This window comes from Fistularia commersonii, chromosome 16 (genome assembly GCF_037954325.1).
Source record: "Fistularia commersonii isolate RoL2024-O1a breed Wild chromosome 16, RoL_Fcom_v1.0, whole genome shotgun sequence".
In the NCBI taxonomy this organism is placed as follows: Eukaryota; Metazoa; Chordata; class Actinopteri; order Syngnathiformes; family Fistulariidae; genus Fistularia; species Fistularia commersonii.
The window spans coordinates 6,883,758-6,906,621 of record NC_141299.1 but is presented as its reverse complement, the minus strand read 5'-3'; the positions used below and the strand labels follow the sequence as shown (position 1 = coordinate 6,906,621).

General features: G+C 38.2%; 1 protein-coding gene across 5 annotated transcripts; it reads left to right on the top strand.

Annotated features, from left to right (window-relative positions):
- The first annotated feature begins 2,117 nt into the window (after positions 1-2,117).
- Positions 2,118-21,905, top strand: tjp3 (tight junction protein 3). Of its 5 annotated transcripts, none has more exons than XM_086161982.1 (30): positions 2,118-2,280; positions 8,774-8,830; positions 9,244-9,334; positions 9,493-9,595; positions 11,086-11,380; positions 11,527-11,630; positions 11,719-11,908; positions 12,033-12,108; positions 13,176-13,273; positions 13,351-13,429; positions 13,834-14,013; positions 14,152-14,240; positions 14,499-14,583; positions 15,221-15,297; positions 15,479-15,575; positions 16,071-16,159; positions 16,280-16,352; positions 16,489-16,571; positions 16,873-16,936; positions 17,060-17,216; positions 17,660-17,768; positions 17,872-18,091; positions 18,217-18,422; positions 18,529-18,624; positions 18,723-18,802; positions 18,899-19,109; positions 19,612-19,712; positions 19,845-20,402; positions 21,328-21,386; positions 21,471-21,905. In XM_086161982.1, the coding sequence occupies exons 2-30, from the start codon at positions 8,800-8,802 to the stop codon at positions 21,592-21,594; spliced, it is 3,825 nt and encodes a 1,274-aa protein (XP_086018108.1). In that variant the 5' UTR covers positions 2,118-2,280; positions 8,774-8,799; the 3' UTR covers positions 21,595-21,905. The 5 variants fall into 5 exon arrangements, with proteins under 5 accessions (XP_086018108.1, XP_086018105.1, XP_086018103.1 ...); XM_086161979.1 differs by having other exon boundaries at positions 9,210-9,334; XM_086161977.1 differs by lacking the exon at positions 2,118-2,280 and adding an exon at positions 6,064-6,168 and having other exon boundaries at positions 9,210-9,334.
- Positions 21,906-22,864: the final 959 nt, after the last annotated feature.

Genomic DNA, 22,864 nt, shown 5'->3' with positions numbered 1-22,864 from the left:
CTTTGCAGTCCTTAACATTGCATTTGGCATGCAAGCTAACTTGCAAATTCGTTTTTTCATGAAATGAAATTTCATTTAAGGTTGTTGGGCATAGTAAATGTGTGTGTGGGGGGTTGTTTGGTTGGTTGATTTAGTAGACAGGGCTGCTCCACCTTAAATCCCTGTCAGCTCAAAAGTCCTATTGAGAGACTTGTGAGTGGGTGCAAAGGCAGAGTGAGGGGGAAGTGCCTCAGGTGAGGTTTCTCCAGGGACCTGTTTATCTTAACAAATATAGAGTGAACATCAATGCTTCTCATTTCATTAATAATTTCATCAGGTGTACCAACCTCATATTGGAGAGCAGATAGTGAGTCAGTTCAACAATGAATTGAGGAAGCAGCTGCTGAAGTTGGAGGAGTGTGGGATCTCTGCCATATGGAATAGAAGAGCAAGGCTGTTCTTTGACATCTGAAGGCCGCAGGTGTTTTATTCAGTTCAGAGGCTCTGTGAGGAATGGGAGTAAATTTCCAATTCCAAGTGGTAGGTATGTAGTGAGACATGTTATAGTAATGTTATTACTATGGATATTTTCATTCATTACAGAGAAATTGTTTCGCTTCAGACTTAGAACAATGAAAGATCAATGAAATGTTGTTTATTTGAATGAGATTAAGGCGAGGCATCACTCCTGAATCAAATTTCACAAACAGTTATTCATACATTAACTTTCTGTATTTTCGCCGGTGTATAGATACCAGATGTAAATACATTAAAAATAATTATCTTGTCTTAACTTCTTAACCACATGTTGCCTTTGTTGTTAAAACTCTATTGTTTTATATACATATATGTATATATATATATATATATATATGTGTGTGTGTGTGTGTGTGTGTGTGTATAAAGCATATATAAAACTGACAACCAGTTTCAACTTAAGCAATGAGGTCATTTGCAGGGTCTTTTTTCCAGGGTCTTTTTATAATCTTGGTTAACCAAACCACAGGGTATTTCCTCTCAGTGTATACCTGAACTCACTTTCAGCAGTGACCTTAGGATTCTTTTCACAGCACATTTCTATGAGATGTCATTCTTTTAGGGTAATCAAAAAACGTTTAGCCAGATCTTTTCAAATAAGTGTCTACAGTTTGCAGAGATAACACATGCAACCATCTAGCTGATTTTTGTCTGATTAGCTGATTAGCCTTCTTCAAAATGTGATGAACTCTTTCGAGTATGTGACTCATCAAATGTACAGTGGTGATTACAATTCTTCAAATCTCTTAGGCATTTATTCAAAAAGCAGCATTCATGACATATTCTCCATATCTGAACCTATGCCAGGAATCCTTTCAACTTGGAGTTAAAAAATGTATGAGCACCATCAGTCTCATGTTCAAATATCTGGCTTTATCGACAGTTTCTCCTGATGACATCGCAGCACAGGATTGCAGGGATGATTGCTTCACTTACCGTCTTTGCCCTGTTTCAGAACAAAGGAAAGAAAAAGACGAAGAAATTAGGCAAACAATTAGAGAAAAATTGCAATACAACTGTTTGTTTATTAATCGTCCTTCAATGGGAAGCATGATTTGTGAAGTCACGAAAATTGGTAACTTGATCTTTTATTTAAACAAAACAATTTGACAAACATTTCCCAGTTGGCCTAAACTGTTGAAAAAGAAATCGTATTGATTCCAGACTTGTAACTTGCATGACGCTCGCAAGTCTTGACTATGAACTTTACATCAAGGATTCAAGGATTCAACCATCACAAGTTATAAAGATGACTATAATAACACATAAAGCTTTGAGCCATGTAAAACAGTAATTTCAGTTATTACATAAGATCAATTGGTAGTTTATTTTCACTCAGAGTGCACAAAGACAGTTAAAGTATTCAATGTATGCAACACACACACATAACTGCGTAACTGGTTTAATGACTCCATAGATAGATAGATAGATAGATAGATAGATAGATAGATTGATTGATTGGTTGATTGTCAAAGGCATCTTTTTCTATGGAATCCTGATGTTCCAGGTTACCTGTGGTCGCCATGACGTTGCTAGTGTGTCATTTCGCCTACGTATTGTCTCCGCCTTCTTCCGGGGAGCATTGACTCCGGCCACACCTCCGTACCTGGCTGTTTTGGGGAGATTCAAGAGTCAAGTTCCCAGACTGCAGATATTCAGTAGGTCCCCGTGAGACTTTGAAACGATACTAAAAGCGAGGAGACACTTGAATTTGGAAGGGCCTTCCTGCGCACACGTAGAAAAGAAGAAATCGGAAGCGAACAGGTAAGCTAGCTGACACCTGTCCTACCAGGTGTGTCCAGGGTCAGGTCTTATTCCACCTTTTACACTTTCGAGGGGGTTTAAAGTACAACTTTAACACGACCTCTAATAAAATTCTTTTTTTCAGACGTTTAGACTAAGAAGACATATCTTTGTGTCAGTTATGCATACTGTCATGCCGGTTTTGCAGAATTAACAGGTGCCATCGTAGAGCGCCGTTAGCATGTCGTGTTTACACAATGAAAGGCCCAAGAGCCACTTTTTGAAATACCTGTAAAATTCTAGCCTCATGTCTTAGTTGTGTTATTATTTTGCCACGTGGTTCATGTCAATGGGAGGTGGGGGTCAGCTTTCGCCCACCGCCTCCACCCTCGCCCTACTGGTTCTGCCACAAGCGAGTTTCTACCTGCCAGAGTTTCACAATAGTTTCGACTGTTCCCCGCTGCCTCTTCCCTTCCACTCCCACACAGCCCAGGTTCTGCTGGATGGTAAACATCTGGATTTTCATTTCAATTAGGAAGACCCCCGCCCTTTATATACAGTCCCTGTTAGTTTTCATAATCTAGGGCTTTAAAAGTCATACCCTTTGCATCTCGTTCAATTGTTTAGAAGTATGTCCAAGGATCTTGTGTGTGTGTGTGTGTGTGTGTGTGTGTGTGTGTGTGTGTGTGTGTGTGTGTGTGTCTCTCACATGTCTTCAGTTTGGATTCCTAGTCTGAGCATATTAACTGAACTAATATTGTGTACGTGTATATATCTGGTCATGGCCAAAAGTTTTGAGAGCGACACTTTCACAAAGTTTGTTCCTTAAGAATTTTTAGGTGTTTGCCAGATGTTTCTATGGTTGTGTCATTCTCAAAACTTTTGACTATGACTGTACACAGCAACTTTACTTTTTGATTTAGTGTGAAAAAGTGAACGGTACCCATATTTTTTTCCCTAGCTAGAATCTCCCGAATGTTTAAATTGTCAAACGGAAAATCTTGCTTTCGTGTGGCTGTATGACACATCTCATCATGCCTGATTAATGTAATGGTCAGTCAGTGTCATAATTTCACCCAGCTCCAATTGGTACCACACATAAATCAGCAACCAGCCACCATAAGAAGAGATTTTGATTCATTTATTTGTCATGTAACAATGCAAATTGACAAGAGGCAGAAAGAATTAATTAAGATACATATGTGGTGCTCATCATGTGACAGCTAATTCAAAAGTATAAATCTGTGCGAATTGGGTGAAAACAGTAAAAAGAGATTCAGTCCCTCAAAATCTTTTCTGTAGACTCATTGTGAAATTAGCATACAACATTTCTAACTGTATTTGTTTAAAACTCAACTTTATTGTCAATACTCCCATATTTCACACATAGAGGTCTTTTTCATAAACCCATTATTGTACACATATACTCAAAACTGCATAATTTGTGTAATTGGTTTATTTAAATTGTTCACTATACATATTTTCCTTGCTTTTTGGACACACAACACGAGTGAATGTGCCTGTTTGGAGTCCAGTTAGCGTTTAGCAGTATTTGTAGTCTGAGCAGTAGCCATAAAGCCATAGTCTGTTGAATTACAGCTCTGTAAACACCTTGAGTATTTGTCCTCCAAAGCTCAATATTTTCCTTTTCAGTTCCAAACTTCAGTGGTATGTACTTACTGAAACCACTTACAGCTCTGAGACAGACATTTGGAGTAACTGGTCAAAAATGGTGCTGAGTAAAAAAAATTACAATGAAACATCTGACCCTATTTGTGCTGCATGACAGCTGGTTAGGAGGGAGCCACATCAAGGTGCCTGCTAGGAAGATTCAGTTATTGGTCCAGAAATAACAGTCATTAGGGAAAAAAAAGTAAAAATTTAGATTGTATCATATACAATATGATTGAAACTTGGGGAAATTAACTGGCGCATGAGGTCTCTGTGTTGCTTTACTGACCTGTTACTGTCCCTTTGGTTTGAAGGTCTCCATTAAAAGCTAAACACTGATAGAAATCCCTTTGTACTTTTCATTGGATCAAACTGATTAAGAGGGAGTAACTATTCAAAACAGCATTTTTCGTTTTTGTTATTGGTTAAATTAAAAAAGATATCGAATGGTAAATTTTCCATTCTTATTTGTTCTATGATGCTGATTGCACGTGTCTGCTCACCTGCAGCTTTTGCTCCCAGTATTCAAGGAATGTTTTCCTTTCAATATTCACATAAGAAAAAGTGGCTCACGGAACAGACTAGAAGAATAATGCACACTGATTTTTTTTTTTCCTGCGATGGATGAGATTCAGATATTGCATATTTGTCAATGAACTTTCTGTAGTCGTGGGCAACACACAGAGCAACTGGTCAAAACAGCTTCTGCTCTCAGCCTTATCTTTCACACTTCTATCAGTGTTCCATTTCTTCAGGCTATTCTGTCCTATTTCTACTCATTCACTTGGTTTTCATTTTGAATATTTGGTTCCAACATGATCATATTCAATGTTGTTATCCTGAAAATAGCTCAAACCAGACCGTAGTATGCTGTCAGTTCAGCTCTTCAGAGGTAGTATTTGCCATTTGCTGGGTTATTATTCCACATCATTTTCAAACCTTTATGGTATGATTTTTTTATGATGAAAGCTATTTAAAAGAACAATATATTGAATACATCAGAGTTGATGATGCCATACATGTTGCAACAATTTCACTAGCTCTGCTTTTAATTGTATTTTAAAATACTATAAAGTCTGGCCAAACTTTAGAAAGGGAAGCCCCTGTTTTGTTGGTATGTACTGGTTTTAACCTGCTCCAGGGTTAATTTTAGTTTGCATGTCAACATGGTTTTAACCCAGATTCTCTTCCGAAAGAGAGTTTGGGTTCTGACACTCGAATGTGTTTGTTTTCTAAGAGGGAGCACTCATTTGACAGGGGTTCATTTAATAACAGTAGCAGCCGTTGAACACACTCTTTTTTTTTTTTTTCTTTCTTTAAGACACAGTTATTATTAAGCACAAAGTTCTGGCTTGACTGCTAGCTTATTGCCCAGCTGAATGAGGCCAAAGGTCATGCATTGTTACACCAACCACTTATTTTTTATATTATTTTTGTATATAATGCATTTACCAACTTATGGATGTTTGCACCATACAGTGCAGAACTACTTTAATTGCCTTCTTATTTTGTAGCTCTTTTATGTACACCTTATGGTGACGACTGTAATATTTGCATTGCAGGGCACTGATAGTGAAAGCCAAAGAGATTGGGGCACGCCCATTAAACACTAACCTTGAACTATTTCCTATTCTTGAAACACAGAAGGGCTTGTTGAGGAACCCAGGGAACTTTACTCAAAGTTATAGTGTAGCAAACAGCCTGTCAATTATTAACAGCTCAGTGCTCTCATTCCCCCAAGGTTACCATAGCACCCGGTCAACTGAAACTCAGGCAGCAACAGCCTGGGACTTGCTGCCTTATGGAAACTAAGACACACAACATAGCACTGGCAGAGATAGCGAGTGGCTCCGTTTGATCATCTCATCCAAAATCTTAACAATGGGGATGGAATTTGCAAGCTTGAAATAACTTATGCATCAGTGATCTGGTGGCATCAAAAGCAGATGTGTAGCTTTTTAAAATCTTTGATATTCAAGCCTCTCCCTGTGGATCACATCCCCTCCTTCCCTTGAGACTGTGTGTGACTGCGATGCACACAAGGGTTTTTTTCAGCCCTGCATGGATCCATTCTCTCTCTGGAGTTTGTCTGGGATTGTGGCTGACTTGAACAGCAGGGTTTTATAGGGGAAAGAGCAAAGTATCGTTATCATCATGAATTTAACACAACGCATCAAACTATTGAAGCATTTTGGATCTGTGCCCCCTGAACCTCCACCATCACCGCTGGTGGTGCCTGTAAGTAAAGACTGCTATTTTTATATTTGTTATTTCCTTCAAGGGTGGTGCAGTGTCTTGTCTTCGTAATCTTAGTTGGAGATAAATTGATCAAATGTATTTACTTGCAAGTGGAAATAAATGTTTAGCAGCAGCTGTAGTAGTTACTCATTTGCAAAGTTGTTTGATATTTCCAAAAGACGTGTTTTTTTTGTACAACTTTATTTTGATCTTAAATTTACGTGCATTTTATTACCCAAACAATATCTCAAACAGCACAGATGTGTGTCTCATATTAAGTTTGCAATTAAGTTCAAGCATGTACTTTTTTTTTAATTGTAAGTTGATTTGATATTTACGGTCACTTAATAGAAACCAACAATAGCTGAGAATTGGCCTTTTTATGAAAATAAACAGTATGACACATTTTTAGACACATAACACATTTAATCACACATAACATCACAAAGCTATATTTTTTGCTACTGTTTTGCTTGAGAGACCTCTTGTGGCTGAAATTGTGAACTTTATTATATGGTGAAAATTAGTACATTTAAGAGTTTTTTTTTTTTAATGTCTCTGTCAATCCTTCATATTGGCATCGCGTTACACCACAGCAGACTCTACCCCTTTCTGTGACTACCGAGCTGTCGCATTTAAGGTCCTTCTGCAGAGTAAGTATGTGTGTGTGTGTGTGTGTCTTTGGTTGGTTGGTTGGTTGGTTGATTTAGTGGACAGGGCTGCTCCACCTTAAATCCATGTTTGCTGGAAAGCCCTATTGAGAGACTTGTGAGTGGGTGCAAAGGCCAGGCGAGGGGGAAGTGCCTCAGGTGAGGTTTCTCCAGGGACCTGTTTATCTTAACAAATATAGAGTGAACATCAATGCTTCTCATTTCATTAATAATTTCATCAGGTGTACCAACCTCATGTTGGAGAGCAGATAGTGTTTCAGTTCAACAGTGAATTGAGGAAGCAGCTGCTGAAGTTAGAAGAGTGGGATCTCTGCCATATGGAATAGAAGAAGAAGGCTGTTCATTGACATCTGAAGGCCATAGGTGTTTTATTCAGGTCAGAGGCTCAGTGGGGAATGGAAGTAAAGTTCAAAGACCAAGTGGTAGGTAGATAGTGACTGTAACCTTTCTAACACAGTCGTTTGAAAAGATCACAAGACATAAATAATTCCTAATTTGTAGAAGTTGAAACGGATGTTAGAAGTCTGAGGGCTTGAACCAGGGTTATAGCACTATTATCAGACATACTCTGATTCTTTTTGTATATTTTTCTTCTTCACTGAAAAATTGTTCAGCTTAAGACTAAGAATAATGAAAGATCAATGAATGTTGTATATTTGAATGAGATTAAGCCAGGACATCACCCCTGGATCAAATTTCACAAAATGCTATTCAAACTGCTGGAAACAAGACACTGCAAATGACCTGATTACTTAAATTGAAAGCGGTTGTCAGTTTTCTACATGCTGTAACAATCTCGGTTAAATTATACAGAAAAAGATACATTTAAATTTATGATGAATTTAAACAAACCACCTGGTATTTACTCGCGCTGTATACCTGAACTCACTTTCAGCAGTGACCTTAAGATTTGGAGAGTGATTCTTTTGTCAGATTTCTGCTGCTTTCAGTTTTCAGTCGCAAGTCCATGCTAAGTGTCTTTCTTCATTTTTGGAGTTGGCAATGGTGTTAAGGTATATTTCCCCTGATCCAGTGATGACAATGTCAGTGCCTTGTGGCCTGCATAATCTAATGTTTGAATGGAGCTCTTTTTATTTCTTGGCTCTACTAAACTTGTGTCTGACTAGAGTAGCTGGCTTTACTTGTTCCAGATGGAATGAGGCTGTCATCCTCCTCCCTATCTGACATGGTTTTAAGGCCGGCCTTGTTTTGTTCAGAAATGAGCGCAAACACAAAAAATGTCCACTGGGAGAGATATTTTGCCACTACAGCAAGAAAATATATCTGCGCTGATGTGTTATATAGTAGTTCAAGTAGACACCTCAAGGGGAAATGTGTTTCTTATGTAATCCTGCTGCATTCTTTTTAATCTTTTAGATAAGCTTGGAAAAACCTGCGTTAAGGGCTCATTGCTCACAGTCTTTAACTGGAGGTAGAGTTGGCATTTGGGCTCTGGATAGTATTATACATTAATGTCTGTCTTTAAACAACATGATACTTATAAAAGCATTTTGACTCTTCCAAATTAGCAACAGAATTTGACTGTCACTTGTATTTTGCAAATGTCCGGGAACTAATTACCTTAAGTACTATTGCCCTGGAAATGAAGAATTGCTGAACTGTGTCTGTCAATGATGGAGGAAATATTTTTTTCTTCAACACTTCTTTAATGCACTTACCCAATGAGTACACACACACACATACCTACAAACACACCAGGTAACTCCTCCTCCATACCAGTCAGGCAAGAACAGGGCAGGTGAGAGCACGCTTAGTTCAGGTTAAGCTGTATAATTTTTGTTACGGTATTCTCCGGCTCTACTGTCCTTTTTTTTCAGAAAGGTGTGAATTCTATCATATAAAATGACTAAATATAGTCAAAGTTAATCATTCAAAGACTAATTCTTATAAATATGCTGAATGTTTTTTTCCAGAAGCCAGCCATGGAGGAGTTAACAATATGGGAGCAACATACGATAACACTAAACAAAGTAAGTGTGTTTTGTTCGTTGTTTTTCATTATTGTCTTATGTTAGTGTTTAATTTGGCGTCTGACATATGCATGTAAAGGTTGAGCCAGGGTGCATACAGCTTTGCTTTGAGATAGTTGCATGGGGCTTACTGGTACAAGCTGGATGACACTTTGGTTTCAAAGCACATAGTCTTAAGAGGAATTCAAAGCGACACACCCAGTCGCAGCTCATCACAATAGAACTGGGCTGGAATGCACTTCCTGCACTCTTTTTATCTCTCATATACTCCACCTGCCTGCATTATTTCTCCTGATTAAACCATTGCTGCCTCCCTCTCACTACACAACTTTGTCTTTCTTTCCTTTTCCTTTTTTTTGCTGTTCTATCATAATTGCAGGACCCAAAATTTGGCTTTGGCTTTGCCTTATCAGGAGGGAGGGACAAGCATCATCCAGACACCAGGGACACCGCTGTTATTGTATCTGATGTGTTGCCAAATGGACCAGCCATGGGGCGGCTATTGTAAGTTTAAAAAACATTGATCTTCTCGGTTTTTATAACTGCAGTTACTTTTAAGTCTCACCTCTTTTTTTAGAGACAAATGTTCACCTTTCTGCTTAAGACTATACTGTAAATGGCATGGAAAATTACACACAAAGTCATATGTTTGTACCTTACAGCAACAAAGACCAGATTGTCATGGTTAATGGTGTGTCCATGGAGAATGTCCACTCCGACTACACAATTCAAACCCTGAAGTCATGTGGCAAGACAGCTAACATTGTGAGTATAAAGCAAACTTAAGAAAAAAAAACTTTCCATTTCCATTTTTTTTATAAATGTATCTATAGCCCCAAAAGACCTGGGCAATTCAAGGAGAATCTCAACTGTAATTGACATGATCCTTTGAACAAGAAGTTGTATGGTTCAGTCCCCCTGCAGTATCACCGATTGTGTCTGATCATTCAGAGCCATTTCATGCAATTAATTATTTAAGTGGATGACACTTTTGATTGAATATTTATCAATTGTGATTGTGTTGACATTTCTGCACTTGCTGCAGTTATTGCACATTTGCCAGCCCTGAAAGTCCGTCCCTAATGGTCTGAAGGTTTTTTCTGAGGTTTCTGAGGTAGCTTGGTTGTTTTTTTATACAATTTGAAGGTCTTTTGGCCATGGAATGTCATATTTTTTACAGCCAGGACAAACCTTTGAGTAATATTGTGATTTTGAGTTTGACATATTAATATACATTTTACTGGATTTTCTCATCATGAAACCTATTTTTGCTATAATCAGTCAACACACTTGACTGTGACTCCATGAGAGAAAGTGCAACTTTTTGGTTTGAATTTCAATAAATGCCCAGTCGGATCTATTGTAGTATTTTAGTTTACCTCAACAATCTAAATAATTTGAGGTTTGTGAATAATTTTTAACAGTTAAATATTCCTGCACAGAGTTTATTGTGTCATGTGACGTTACAGTGAAAAAAATGCAATTCCATATCTTTTATGGTGGCAGCCTGACACCTGACAGCAGTAACGTCACTATCAACTGAATGGTTGCGACGTTGTAGCCTTCCAGTAAAATTATTTACTTTGGAATTAATAAAGTTCTTTTCTAATGATAGCTCTGTATGGATTCAGTCACAAGTGAACTTTCTGATACCTAATGATAATTAATTCTTTGGGATGGATCATTCAGAGAAATATTCAACTAACCATTCATGAATCCTGGATTGATAGGTTGTAAGGGGTGTGTGCAGCGAACGCTGACAACTATCTAACCTCTGATGCACATGCTCATTTTGATTTACATAATTTTCAAGGAGAGAATTAGACATTGCCAATCTTTTCAGGATGGGCGAAGTGGAGCCTGACTGAATTCACAGGCCTGCATAGATCTATAGTTTAATAGCAGTTTTAATCTTTCACATGGTCAAACAATAATATTTCATAATATATCTCTCATTTTTCTCCACTCCAAATAAATCATTGCTTGTGTACCTCTTAGAGCTCTTCAAGACTGTATTGGCTTCTATGTTTTAGTCAGACATATTTTTATAATTAATAGAATTTCTACAAATTTTGCTACCTTTTTTGAATTTTCTTAAATGTGGAAAAAATATTCCACAAGAAAAGAGAAAGAATTGCAGAATGTCATTGTACCTAAGAGACAGTATAGATTATTCTCATTGTTTATATTACATGTGTAAATTTGGTATTTGTCCCTACTTCTGAAGCTTTTTTCTCTCTATGCTTTGGCTCCAGACAGTAAAACGACCTCGTAAGATCCAGATCCCAGCTCCTACAAGACCGACTCGAGCTGCATCACACTCAAACCTGCTGGAACGAGACCCACCAAGGCGGACGCGACGCTTCTCTGATGGCAGTGACAACCGAGATAGTGGTCACTACCGTAGCCGTACACGCAGCTCCTCGCCTGACCGCAATGGACATGGAAACACATTACCCTTAATGTCATCAGGGTACAAGAGGCTGCCGCACAATGACTTTGCAGACAAACCCATCAAAACCACCCTAGTTAAAAAGAAAATCACTGATGGTAAGAAGAGTTTTTTTGTCCCTAGAAATTAATAACTACACTTTATTACTTGGTTATTTCACACGTTTTAAAAAGACTGAGACATGAAAAGGCATTGCCTGTCTTTTTGTTTTGCATACTAAAATTTGTTTTCTTAATTTTCACAGAGTATGGACTCAAACTCGGCAGTCAGATCTTTATCAAGCACATGACAGAAACTGGCCTCGCTGCAAAGGACGGTACTCTGCAGGAGGGAGACCTTATACTTAAGGTAATGGCTGGGTACCACAATGTAATCCATGGTAAAGACAATTTGTATAAATCATTCTGTTTTGTTAATGGCCATCTCCATACACCAGATAAATGGCATGACAACAGAGAATCTATCTCTGCTCGAGACCAAGCACCTGGTTGAGAAGAGCAGGGGTAAACTGACCATGACTGTACTCAGGGACAATCGTAAGTTCCTGGTCAGTATTCCAGAGGTGGAAGACAGTGCCCCTAACAGTGAGGAAGACCAGCGCAAAGACAGCAGTTCTGAGTTGGAGGGTGAGAGATGGCTTTAAAGAGAGACAGACAGGACAGAACACCAACTCTCATCGACATATTGAAAGTTTCTCTTTGACTTAACATTGGTCTGATTTCATTGAAATTATTTTCTGTTTGCCACCAGACATTTCAGACTTGGATGACCATGTTGTCTCTCACAGAACATCTCGGCAACCTACAAGAGAAAAACGTACACGCAGGTAAACAAACCACCTATGAACAGTGTCATAGTAAAGGTGATTCCTGGAATGAGGATAACACAAAGATCAATGTTTATTTGAATTGATTCAAGCACAGTCAAAATGTGGTGTTGGTTATAAGAGATTGTTTACATTTCAAAATTCAATGATGCCTTTAAAAACAATAATTGAATCAGTTCAGTATAAACCTTTATCAATATGGTTACAAATAATTTCTGTCTGACATTTTTCTCCATGATTGCTTTGGCTGCAATATAGGACTTTTCGTCAAACAAATCATGAACAGCATTTGTAGACTAACATTAAAGGGTACCAAAAGCTAATATGCGTGTTACACACCTATTGAAGTAAGTGCCAAAATAAACACTGAATAAAGCACTAAGTTATGTATTACTATTAAATTTTATTATGCTTAAGTGAAACCTGCCCCCCCAAAAAATGTTTCGCTGATTAAAGAAAGTTTTGTGTTTTTATTTATTTATTTATTTATTTTGTTATGTAAGGTTAGGTTTAGGTTAGACAAAGAGACAGCAGCATTGAAAATGAGCCTCTTTATATAAACATAATTCTTATTTTTTGATGGGAATTACTTAATAAATAGTAGAAGGGAATTATATTCTAGAATTATCTCACTGCCAATTAAGGGGTATAATTAAGGGATAAAGCAGTAACAATGTTTAGTGATACAGAAAATATTACATGCATTTTGTTGTGATGCATCCTTTTGAAGGTAAAATGTTGAATATGACTTGAAATGAAATTGTACTGAGAGGCCAGTGAAGATTCATGCCTTTTGGGTGCTCCCTCTTTGAACAGTTAATTAACCTGCACTGCATGTTACTTTCTTGTTTCAATCTGCTCTGCGGTCTCACAGTTGATCATGTGTGATGTGCGTTAAAGAAGGAAACAGGAAACATGGCAGCGTTAGTTTGCCAATGCATCATACCCAATATAAACAAAATGCCTCACTGTCTCAATTAATGTTGAGTTGTTCCTGACATTTAATTTGAGAAATGTCTCTCCGCTGAGATTCTAACTAACGAAGCACACTTCATGTTTTAATACAGAATAAGAGCTGAACCTCCTCCAGCCAAGTCCAGGGATTCCTCACCTGTACGCTCCACCTTACCTCGGCCTCCCGTAAGAGCCCACCCTTCTCGAAAACGTAGGTCCTAAAGAGCCACAATTATTCTCTTGTTGGTTTCAGGGATATGTTTCATTATTTTTTTTCCATTTCTTCAGCTCCATCTGAGTCTGAATCCGATGGCAGTGCTTCTCCTCCTGGAAGGAGAGATACCAGGGATCGCACCAGTAAATACAAGTTAGTTTGATTTCATACAGTTTTGGGACTAAGTTACACGGACAAGTCTTGGCTGATTTTCAAATTGAGAAGTGACGGAATTAATTCTGTTTTTTTTTCATATGATCCGGATAATTAAAATAAAGATAAAATAATTTGAGTGTCTTGAAAAATCCTTATACTGTTTGTACATATATTGTTCTCAATTCCATGAATTAGTTGTGTTTGAGGTCTGATAGCATGTAAATGGATACTTGGTGACTTCTCATAGAGTCTACTGAGAGAAAACACAGACTTTATACAGTGCTTCAAAAGATTCTGCCATCACTATTGATGCACTTTTCTCATGCAACCTTATTGAAATGAGGGCAGCAGTCCTTCACTACTATGGCTGAAGAATAAATCTTGTTTTTCTCTTTTTCCAGTACTCTGTCTGGAGTATCTACTCTCCCGAACCCCCGGTCCTCTCCTGTAATCCAAAACTGGACAACCTCTCGCCCTTCTTCCTCAGCTTCGCGGCCCCGCAGGCCAGTATCAGAGTCTGATTCTGATCGAAGTGCCTCCCCTCCACCTCGCAGACAGAGCCCCCGTCCAGACAGATACAAGTAAGGATGAGGCTTCACAAGTTTCTTAAAAAAAATCTTAGCGATATGAAGCAAAAGCAAAGGTGACGCATGCAAAGAATGTAAACAACTAAAACATCAGATGTCCTAAAGATGCAACTCTTCACCTCCATGTTTCAGAGTTCTTCCTGACCTGAGATCATCACCAATCCTTGTTCGCCCCGAGCCACCAAGGAGGGTAAACTCTCCTGTCCGAGTCCCACCTTCAGGTTAGCACATACACATTGTATTTTAATGTCCAAGTGATGGTACAAACCCTGGACACCTCCTAGACAATAGCTATTTTATCTTTTCAAGGTTTGCCGCTTAACAAATTATGGTGCATTGTTGAAATGGGTGCTGCTGCCTGATCGATCTTTATGTACAGAATTTTCAAAATACTGATTGAAATGTGCCATGGTGTTCTTTTGAAAAAATGCTGGTGCTTTTCTTGCACTATTTGTTTGACTTTTTCTCTCTACTCTTAGACTCAGAGTCAGAGTCCGAAGGCAGCATGATGCCTCCTCAGAGGCAGAGTACCACATACAGCCAGGATTCCCACAGCAGATACAGGTATAGATGAAGGTCCTCCACTCCCCAACCCGAATTACAAGAGCTCACGGACTGGGACACTGACCAAACTGTGCACCCTTCTTTTGTTATTAACACCAGTTGAACTTCTGTTTTGTTTTGTTTTTACTTTTTAAAATTTAAGTGACCCGTTCCTGTGTTTATTCATTATTGTTTTATTGTTAATTTTTGCTTCGATTATTGGTTGCTTTTGATTGTGTACTATGTGTTTTGTGCTGATATTTTTGTTAATCAATTTAATAAAAGTGACTTTCACTGAATGCTGCCCTTTCCTGTATGTGGCAAAGTGTTACCACTTATCACTGAATCAACACATTCTGATTAAACATTGCTATGTTACAATCAAAATTTTACATTGATTCTGAGAAACTGCATATTTATGCAACATGTGGAATACAAATAGTTAAACACATGAGTAATTCGACCCAATGATTAATACTGATGAATCACAAAGCAGTTAAACATCAGAGAGAGCTACCCTCAGAGATACAAAGGTGAATATTCAACATTTTGGTCTCCTCTCATCAATATTGTATTAGCCACGGGTCCCCCATTCCAACTGTAACAGACTTGTCATCTTCCTTCTCCCTCACTCCCACCTCCCTCTTTTCTCTTACAGAGTCTTGCCAGATCTTGCAGTGAAGCCCCAGCTAAAGCCAACACAACGAAGCACATCCAGCAATCAACCTAAAAGAGGTGTGTAAGATATATGTATAGAGATAAAATTCAAATGTCATGTGCACTCAGACTAAATTTTAATGATTTATAAAACCATATTTTTTCCATATGTTATAATAAACTAACTAGATCATATCTGCAATAGTCTAGTTATTGTTATTAAAGCAATTTGTGACTATGACTCACTGGCCTTCTACAGCTCCGTCAGACACTGAATCAGAAGCCAGCTATGCATCAGTCCCTCGCAGGGAATCAACGGACAGTGTAAACTCTAACACAGCCAGTGACAAATACAGGTAGGAAACGTTAAAAGATCTTGCGTACAGCCTTTATTGTTGACTGTTAACCATGTTAGATGTCTTGAAAACATGGCTTGATATTAAAGGTTTCATATACTTGCTACACTTTCAATGTTTTTGAACTTAACAGGTATCTAAAATGTCAGTCATCATTTCAGGATCAGAAAAAAGAGCTGTTGTTTGACATGAGGACTTTAAAAGCACTGAGCTGAACACCAGTTATTCTGTAAAATACACATTTTTGTGTCAATAGGCTATATGTACAAGGAGTTACTGTGAGAAATCTTAATGGAACTTGTAAGTTATTCAGTGCTGAAATATGTTATGTTTTCACTCGTGCTATGAAAACATGCACGTAAAACATGATAACAGAATCTTTTCATTGTTAAACAGTAATGCACATTCCAAAACGTCCTGTAAAGACTGATACCGAAATAAAAAACAAGGTCGCGCAATACAGTTTGTTTTTCACGATCTATGTGTTTCTCTTAGAGTCCTTCCTGAGATAAAGTCTCCATCAGTTGCTGTAAGGCAGGAGCCACCTCAGCAAGCCCCATCACCTATGAGACCGCCACCTGATGGTCAGTTTAATCAGCTGTTATACACCCCCATCATCTGCCCTCTGTAGCCTAAGAGAGAACATGCATAAGTTACTAATGCCCATGATATGTTTTTTTTTTTTTTTTTTTCTGGTGATCCAGATTCCTCTGAGTCAGACCAGCTTTCACACCTGAGAAGATCTGGAAGCTCAGAACGAGGGGAGAACTACCACAGGTATGACCAAGTCTTCCAGACTACCAATGATGTTATTTAATAAGCAATGGGGTCATTAAATCATAATAATTGGAGCCATTGTGAGCCTCTGTTAAGCATTGTTTGGTACAATCTTGTTATGTTTTGCACTTTACAGTGCTCCGAGTGCTGCAAACAGAACTGGAACCTCAAAGTCTGGGATTTCAGTGAAGAACAACCCACCACTGTCCACTAACTACTGTAAGGCTAGAATAATGGCAGAATAATTCTGGCTATCAAAATTTGTGTTAACCTTTGAAAATTGGTTCATATTTTAATCACTCTTTGATTTGAATGGGATATTGTAATTACTGCCTCATTTCACAATACATGAGTTTAATGCTAAGCTTTATGGAAGTATGAGTGTGTGTGTGTGTGAGTGGGTGTATGTGTATGTGTGGGTGTGTGCATGCATGCGTTTGCGTGTGTCTACTGTAAATATAAAAAAAATTCCCACAGCAGAAGCAGGCAAGGAATCTAACCATTTCTACTTGTTCTATAGCAAAGTCCACAGAAGAGCCCATCTACTCCTTACCCCCAGACTCCTACCCAACATCAAATCCAGGGTATGTCTTAGTTCTCAAATGTAAATTTAGGATCCTATGTGTCTTTACGACAAAGCAATAAAATTAAACAGTGGTTAGCTTTTTAATGTCCCCTCTTGTCTCTTTCCAATGGGCTGGCTTCAGGTACAGCTCAGATCTGCACACAGTGTCATTTGTGAAGGAGGGTAGTGTGGGTCTAAGGCTCGTGGGGGGCAATGATGTTGGCATCTTTGTGGGGGGAGTTCAACCAAACAGCCCTGCGTATGATAAGGGTTTGAAAGAGGGAGATCAGATCATGCAGGTGAGAGCACTGCTATCCAAAGACTTAACACGGTAAAAACGTTGGTGGTAGAAATCTAACTTGTTTGTCTTTTTTATCCTATTTATCAAAGTTCAGTTTTATATTAATGCATGCAGATAAAGATGTTTTGATGGCTTTGTCCCTTTAGGGCAGTACAGGGATTTTATGATAAAGAAATAAAAAAAAATTAATTACCATAACTTGTGTTAATTTGGCAGACTTGAGACTGCCAAATTCAATTGTTCACTATTTCATTTTGCTTTAGTTTTGGCCTATTTGATAAAATGTTAAAATTCTTAGTTGATCAAAAAACATTTCATGTTAGACTTATCATTTATTGCATGATTATGTGGTTCAATGTACATATGGAACAGATCTTTAAAATTTGGAGATAGCTGACAATTTCCTGATGAAAAGATATTCATTACACATTGTTTTTGAAGGTAAATAACGTTGATTTTGGCCATTTCACACGAGAAGAGGCAGCCAATTTCCTTCTAAATATTAGGAGTGGAGAGCAAATCAAAATCTGCACTCAGAACAAGATAGACAGTAAGTGGTTTCTGATATTGCAGATTAGATTCTGACTGGTCTTCTGACAGGGTAATTGTCAATACGAGAAGGAAGTTAATCCATCTCTTTCTGTACCCCTCAGTTTATAAGAAGATCATCAAATCTAATCTGGCAGACAACTTCTACATCCGTACACACTTTGATCATGAGCCTGATCACCCCATTGGTCTGGGCTTCACCCGAGGAGAGGTATTCAGGGTGGTGGACACAATGCACCGTGGGAAGCTAGGTAATTGGCTAGCCATCCGCATGGGAAATGACTTGCATGAGCTGGATAAAGGGACCATACCCAACCAGGCAAGGTCAGGAAGTGACAGATTATGTAGCCATATATTAATTATTATTATTATCATCATTATTATTATTATTATTATTATTGTATTCTGTATTTAGTTCTACTGACCCATTAGGTTCTATTTTCCTGCAGGGCTGAGACACTGGCCAGTCAAGAGCAGGCTCAAAGAGTGAGCAGCGAAAGACCTGTGTCAGGACCAAGAGCTGAGTTCTGGAAACTACGGGGCCTCAGAGGGAACAAAAAGAATGAAAAGAACAACCGCCGGACTCGTGACGACCTTCTGCAGCTGACCATTCAGGGCAAATTCCCAGCCTATGAGAGAGTCCTTCTCAGAGAGGGTTGGCATGTACTTCATGATTTGTCAGAGATGATGCTATTTCAGTTATGTCCATTGTCTATAACTGGATGAGCATAATTTGTAATATTGAATTGTTTTTTCTGTAGCTAATTTCAAACGGCCCATTGTCATTTTGGGTCCTCTTAATGATATTGCAATGGAGAAGCTGATCAGAGAGATGCCTGGTGAATATGAAATAGCAGGTCTGTTTCTTTTTTGTAGACTCACAGTATTTCTTTGTGCCATTTTCCATTTTTTATTTGCTCATTAAATATGTCTTTTTGGCTTTGCAAATTGGCAGAGATGGTGCCCCGGAGTGGAGCTGGAGACAGTGGCTCCACGGTTATTAAACTGGACACTGTGAGGAGAATAGCAGAAAAGGTGAACAAATCCTACAAATCAACATCCAGTTACTGCCTGCAGCAACTTGAATCTCTTTGCCTTCACACCCTGTTTGTCTCCTTGCTCATGCCCCAGGACAAGCACCCTCTACTGGACATCACTCCCACTGCAGTGGAGAGGCTGAACTACATCCAGTACCACCCCATGGTGCTGTTTTTGGACCCTCATAGCCGCAAAGATGTCAAGGCAATGAGGCAAAGGTACAACCCTAACTCCAACAAGAGTTCAAGGCGCTTGTATTCCCAAGCCCTAAAGATGAGGAAACACTGCAGTCACCTTTTCTCAGGTAATAATAGATGAAGAACACCTGTGAAGTGTTTTTCATCATCCACTGATTTAGCAATATATCTCTCCCCAGGTCCTCTGTTACTATTGTTTTACTTAAATGAAACATTTTGTGTGTATGTTTCTGTATCAGTCTAATCAATAATGCACTATACGGATGATTATATTCATTTATTTAGACGTTTATTACAGTGACCTAAAACACAATAAGAAATCGCTAAACCAGTTTCAAACATACAAAAATCAAAAATCAAAAATCGTAATGGCTGCTTATAAAATATAACAATAAGTTTTATAGTCAGGTGATGTTGATTGGGATTGTTAATTACTGTTCAAAAACTTGTCAGTCTTTCAAATAAGATGCAAATGTGCCAGGTGAAAGAACACATTAGATGTAGTAAACAAAAATGTTGATGTCCCCAACATGGTTTTGAAAACAGACATGTTTTATATCTAGTTTGACTGCATTATTAATAATGTTGTATGTGTGTTTAACCCTCCAGCACGTATTGACCTGCAGCCCAATTCCAATGTTTGGTATGAGATTCTAAAGGACAAGATTCGCCACCAACAGTCCAAACCCGTCTGGGTGTCTGAAGTCACAGTAAGACATGCTGCACTTCTGATGCATTTTAAATCCTGAATGATTAGAATTGTTTACGTTAATTATAACATTTCTGTATGTTTGACTGTCATATGCTTTCTGTTCTGCTAATAATTGTTCATGTTTGTATAGTTGGAGAGTGGTGGTGAGCAGGACCTTGATGCTCTGGATCAAACCCAGTCTGACTACCTCAGCGCTGCAAGTGACCTGGAGGATACAGATGGGGAGGCCTTCACTGACGGAGAGGCCTACACAGATAATGAGGACTTAGAGGAGGCCTACCCTGGTCAGGACACTACCAGGCTTGCATCAGTCTCCAGGGTCGCTGGAGCAGCTTTAGCTCGATCATCGGAGCCAGCCTCAGGGCACCACAGTTCTGACATGGACCCTGAGCTTTACTCTGATACATACTCACTGAGTGAGGAGATCCCTCCTTTTATGCATGTGCCTGAGCCTACTTCACTGCACAGCCCTGTAAAGGAGGAAAACCCTTCTCATCAGAGTTTTACAGACTCAGACTTCAGCAACCTAGGTGCAGTTACACCAACCACTCCATCAGATGGACCTCCGGACTTTATTGCCCCTGACCCCTTGACTCAATATAGGATAGACAAGACGTTGAATGCTGAGGTGGAACCTGAGAGTCCTCAGCATGCTACCCTGTCTCACACTGAGGAGAATTTGCAGACAGTAAGTGTGTTTATATGTTAGTAGTACAAACCAGTCATCCTAAACATAAGAAACTGATGCAAATCCCTCCTGTTTTTCAAAAAGTCACAAAGTTCAAACACACCCTTTCCAAAAATCTGTTCAGATGTTTGTTTTTTTTTCCTGTTACTGACTACCAAACATAATTACTGTATTTGTGAGGGTTTCTATTTAACTGAAAACACACGTCAGAATATTTATTAAAATATTGTAATTCACAAAGATAATTATCTCTCATGAGAAAAAAATATCACTTTTTAAACTGAAACCCCTTGGTGGTGGAATTGTAATACAACATAGAAAGACCTTAGAAATCAAATATTAATAATATAAATATAGCATTATCTAGGTATAGGAGAGCCAATTTACAAAAAAGAGAGAGGTCTGCCAAAGTGTTTTAGCCATCCAATTAATTCATTAATTAAACTGACAATGAATTGATGCATATATATATATATATACATATATATATATATATATATATATATTGCTCTAATTAACAGGTAGCTGATGAAAAATAACAATGTTATGATGCGATATATGTTCCTTCAGTTTAGACCTCTAAAATTGCTAGTGTCACATAATTGCATTGTTTAGCATTTAACCACATCCTTGTCAGGTTCAATTGTTTTTTTTTTTACTTCAGTTTTGCTTCAAGTCATTTAGTTCATGGGGAGGATATGCAGGCATCAGATACATATACAGTCAATTATGGAAATTTTCATGCCCTAGAGGTATGAATAATTCCAGGCTTGACTGCGTATATATTAATGAAAGTATATAAGCGAGAGGTTTGAAAAGTGTAATCTTCATACCTGGAAATCAAGAACTGCAGTGCAAATGCAGCTGTTTTTTCAGTTGAATTATGTAAAATACAAACTAACACTGGTCTTGTCCTCTCTCCCAGACGCAGGCAGCAGAGCCTCAGGCTCAGGCTGAGGAAAAGAAGGGTCCTTCTTTCATTGTGTAAGTCCTCTTCTATGGGCTTTTAGATGAGGCGGGTGGAGAAGCCAAAGTGGTAAATTTGAACCATCTTTTCAATTTTGATAGGCTAGCGCATCATCATCAAGCAGTCCAGTTCAGACGTACACAGATCAGAGGAGGCAGTGACAGCTCTGAGGAGGAAGAAGATGAGGTGGAGGACATTGAATGGGGTCCAGCAACGGAGCTGTAAATTCAACTTTTATTGAGTCAAAAAATGACAAAAATGTTTTTATTTTGCAGTTAATTTTTACACTTTTCTCTGCAAAACCAAAGTCAAGTTTTATCTTGAAATATCATATCTTCAGCTCACATGATATCTTAGGAAATGGTGCCTTATTATTGTCCTTTTTTATATTGAAATAAGTCCATGTAAAACCCTTTGTGGCTATATGTAACAAGTTATAATTAGAAATACTGTTTATCTTTGTGTATTGTCATATGCAAATAGTTTTATTGATGCTGAATGCTTTTTTCCTACAATAAAGAGTTTGCTTGATGGTTGAGAGAGTGAATGGTTGTATTATCTCAATTGGGCCTTGTGATTGACTGGTGAACAGTCCAGAGGTTTTTTATTTTAATTTTTTATTACGCTTTATTAATCCCTTGCAGGAAATTCCTTTCTTGATTAATGAACCATCAGCAGTAGGTAGCCATTTTGCAGCACCATGGGAACAGTTAGGGGTTCAGTGTCTTGTTCAACAACACTTTGGCAAGCTATGAGGAGCACGGGAATCGACCCGGGAATGTTCAATTCCAAGGACAATCACTCTAGCCCCCTGAAACAACATAAAGTTATTTCTTTTTTACTTCACAACACAGCTACTGACCATCAGTTACCTATATACTTTTTTGTATTCCATTATCTCCTTTACTTATATTACAAAAGATAGTAGAATGATTGACAACAATTTAAAGTCATGTTGTAAAAAAAAAAATCTGACTGAAGGAAATTCATGGAAGCTGAGACAAGGTATAGAATGTGACATCTCAAAGTAAATGCAAAACTAATTTTAAGCACTTAAACATGTAAGAAGCATTCTGAGAAAACTAATGTGATCAAAAAATAATCACAAGATTACAACAAAACGAAGTTATAACCAATCAATTCTCAATGCATTGCAAACCCTCTTTTATTTATAACAGTCCTTTGGACTATATCCCACATTCCACTGTCATCGCCTCATTTGAATACCCCAACTCCTGGCCAATCTCATCCCACACGCCGACTGGGACGCCACAACATTTTGTTAATGGCACTTTTACTATCCTGTATTTATCAAAGCACAACCTTAATTGCAAATATATAAATATTATTCCCTCTGAGAAAAACAATGAGAAAAGTGACATCCCACAGTATAATAAATAGTATTGTTTCATTATGAAGTTGTCTGCATTTAAGATGACTTCAAGGGACTCACATGCATTTGAAATCAACATCTATCTATCTATCTATCTATCTG

Bases quoted from the DNA above. Each gene is read 5' to 3' on its own strand.
- tjp3 (XM_086161977.1), top strand. From the start codon at position 6,085: ATGAATTTAACACAACGCATCAAACTATTGAAGCATTTTGGATCTGTG. The intron at 11,381-11,526 runs GTAAGAAGAGTT...TAATTTTCACAG, and splicing joins TAAAAAGAAAATCACTGATG to AGTATGGACTCAAACTCGGC. The intron at 11,909-12,032 runs GTGAGAGATGGC...GTTTGCCACCAG, and splicing joins CAGCAGTTCTGAGTTGGAGG to ACATTTCAGACTTGGATGAC.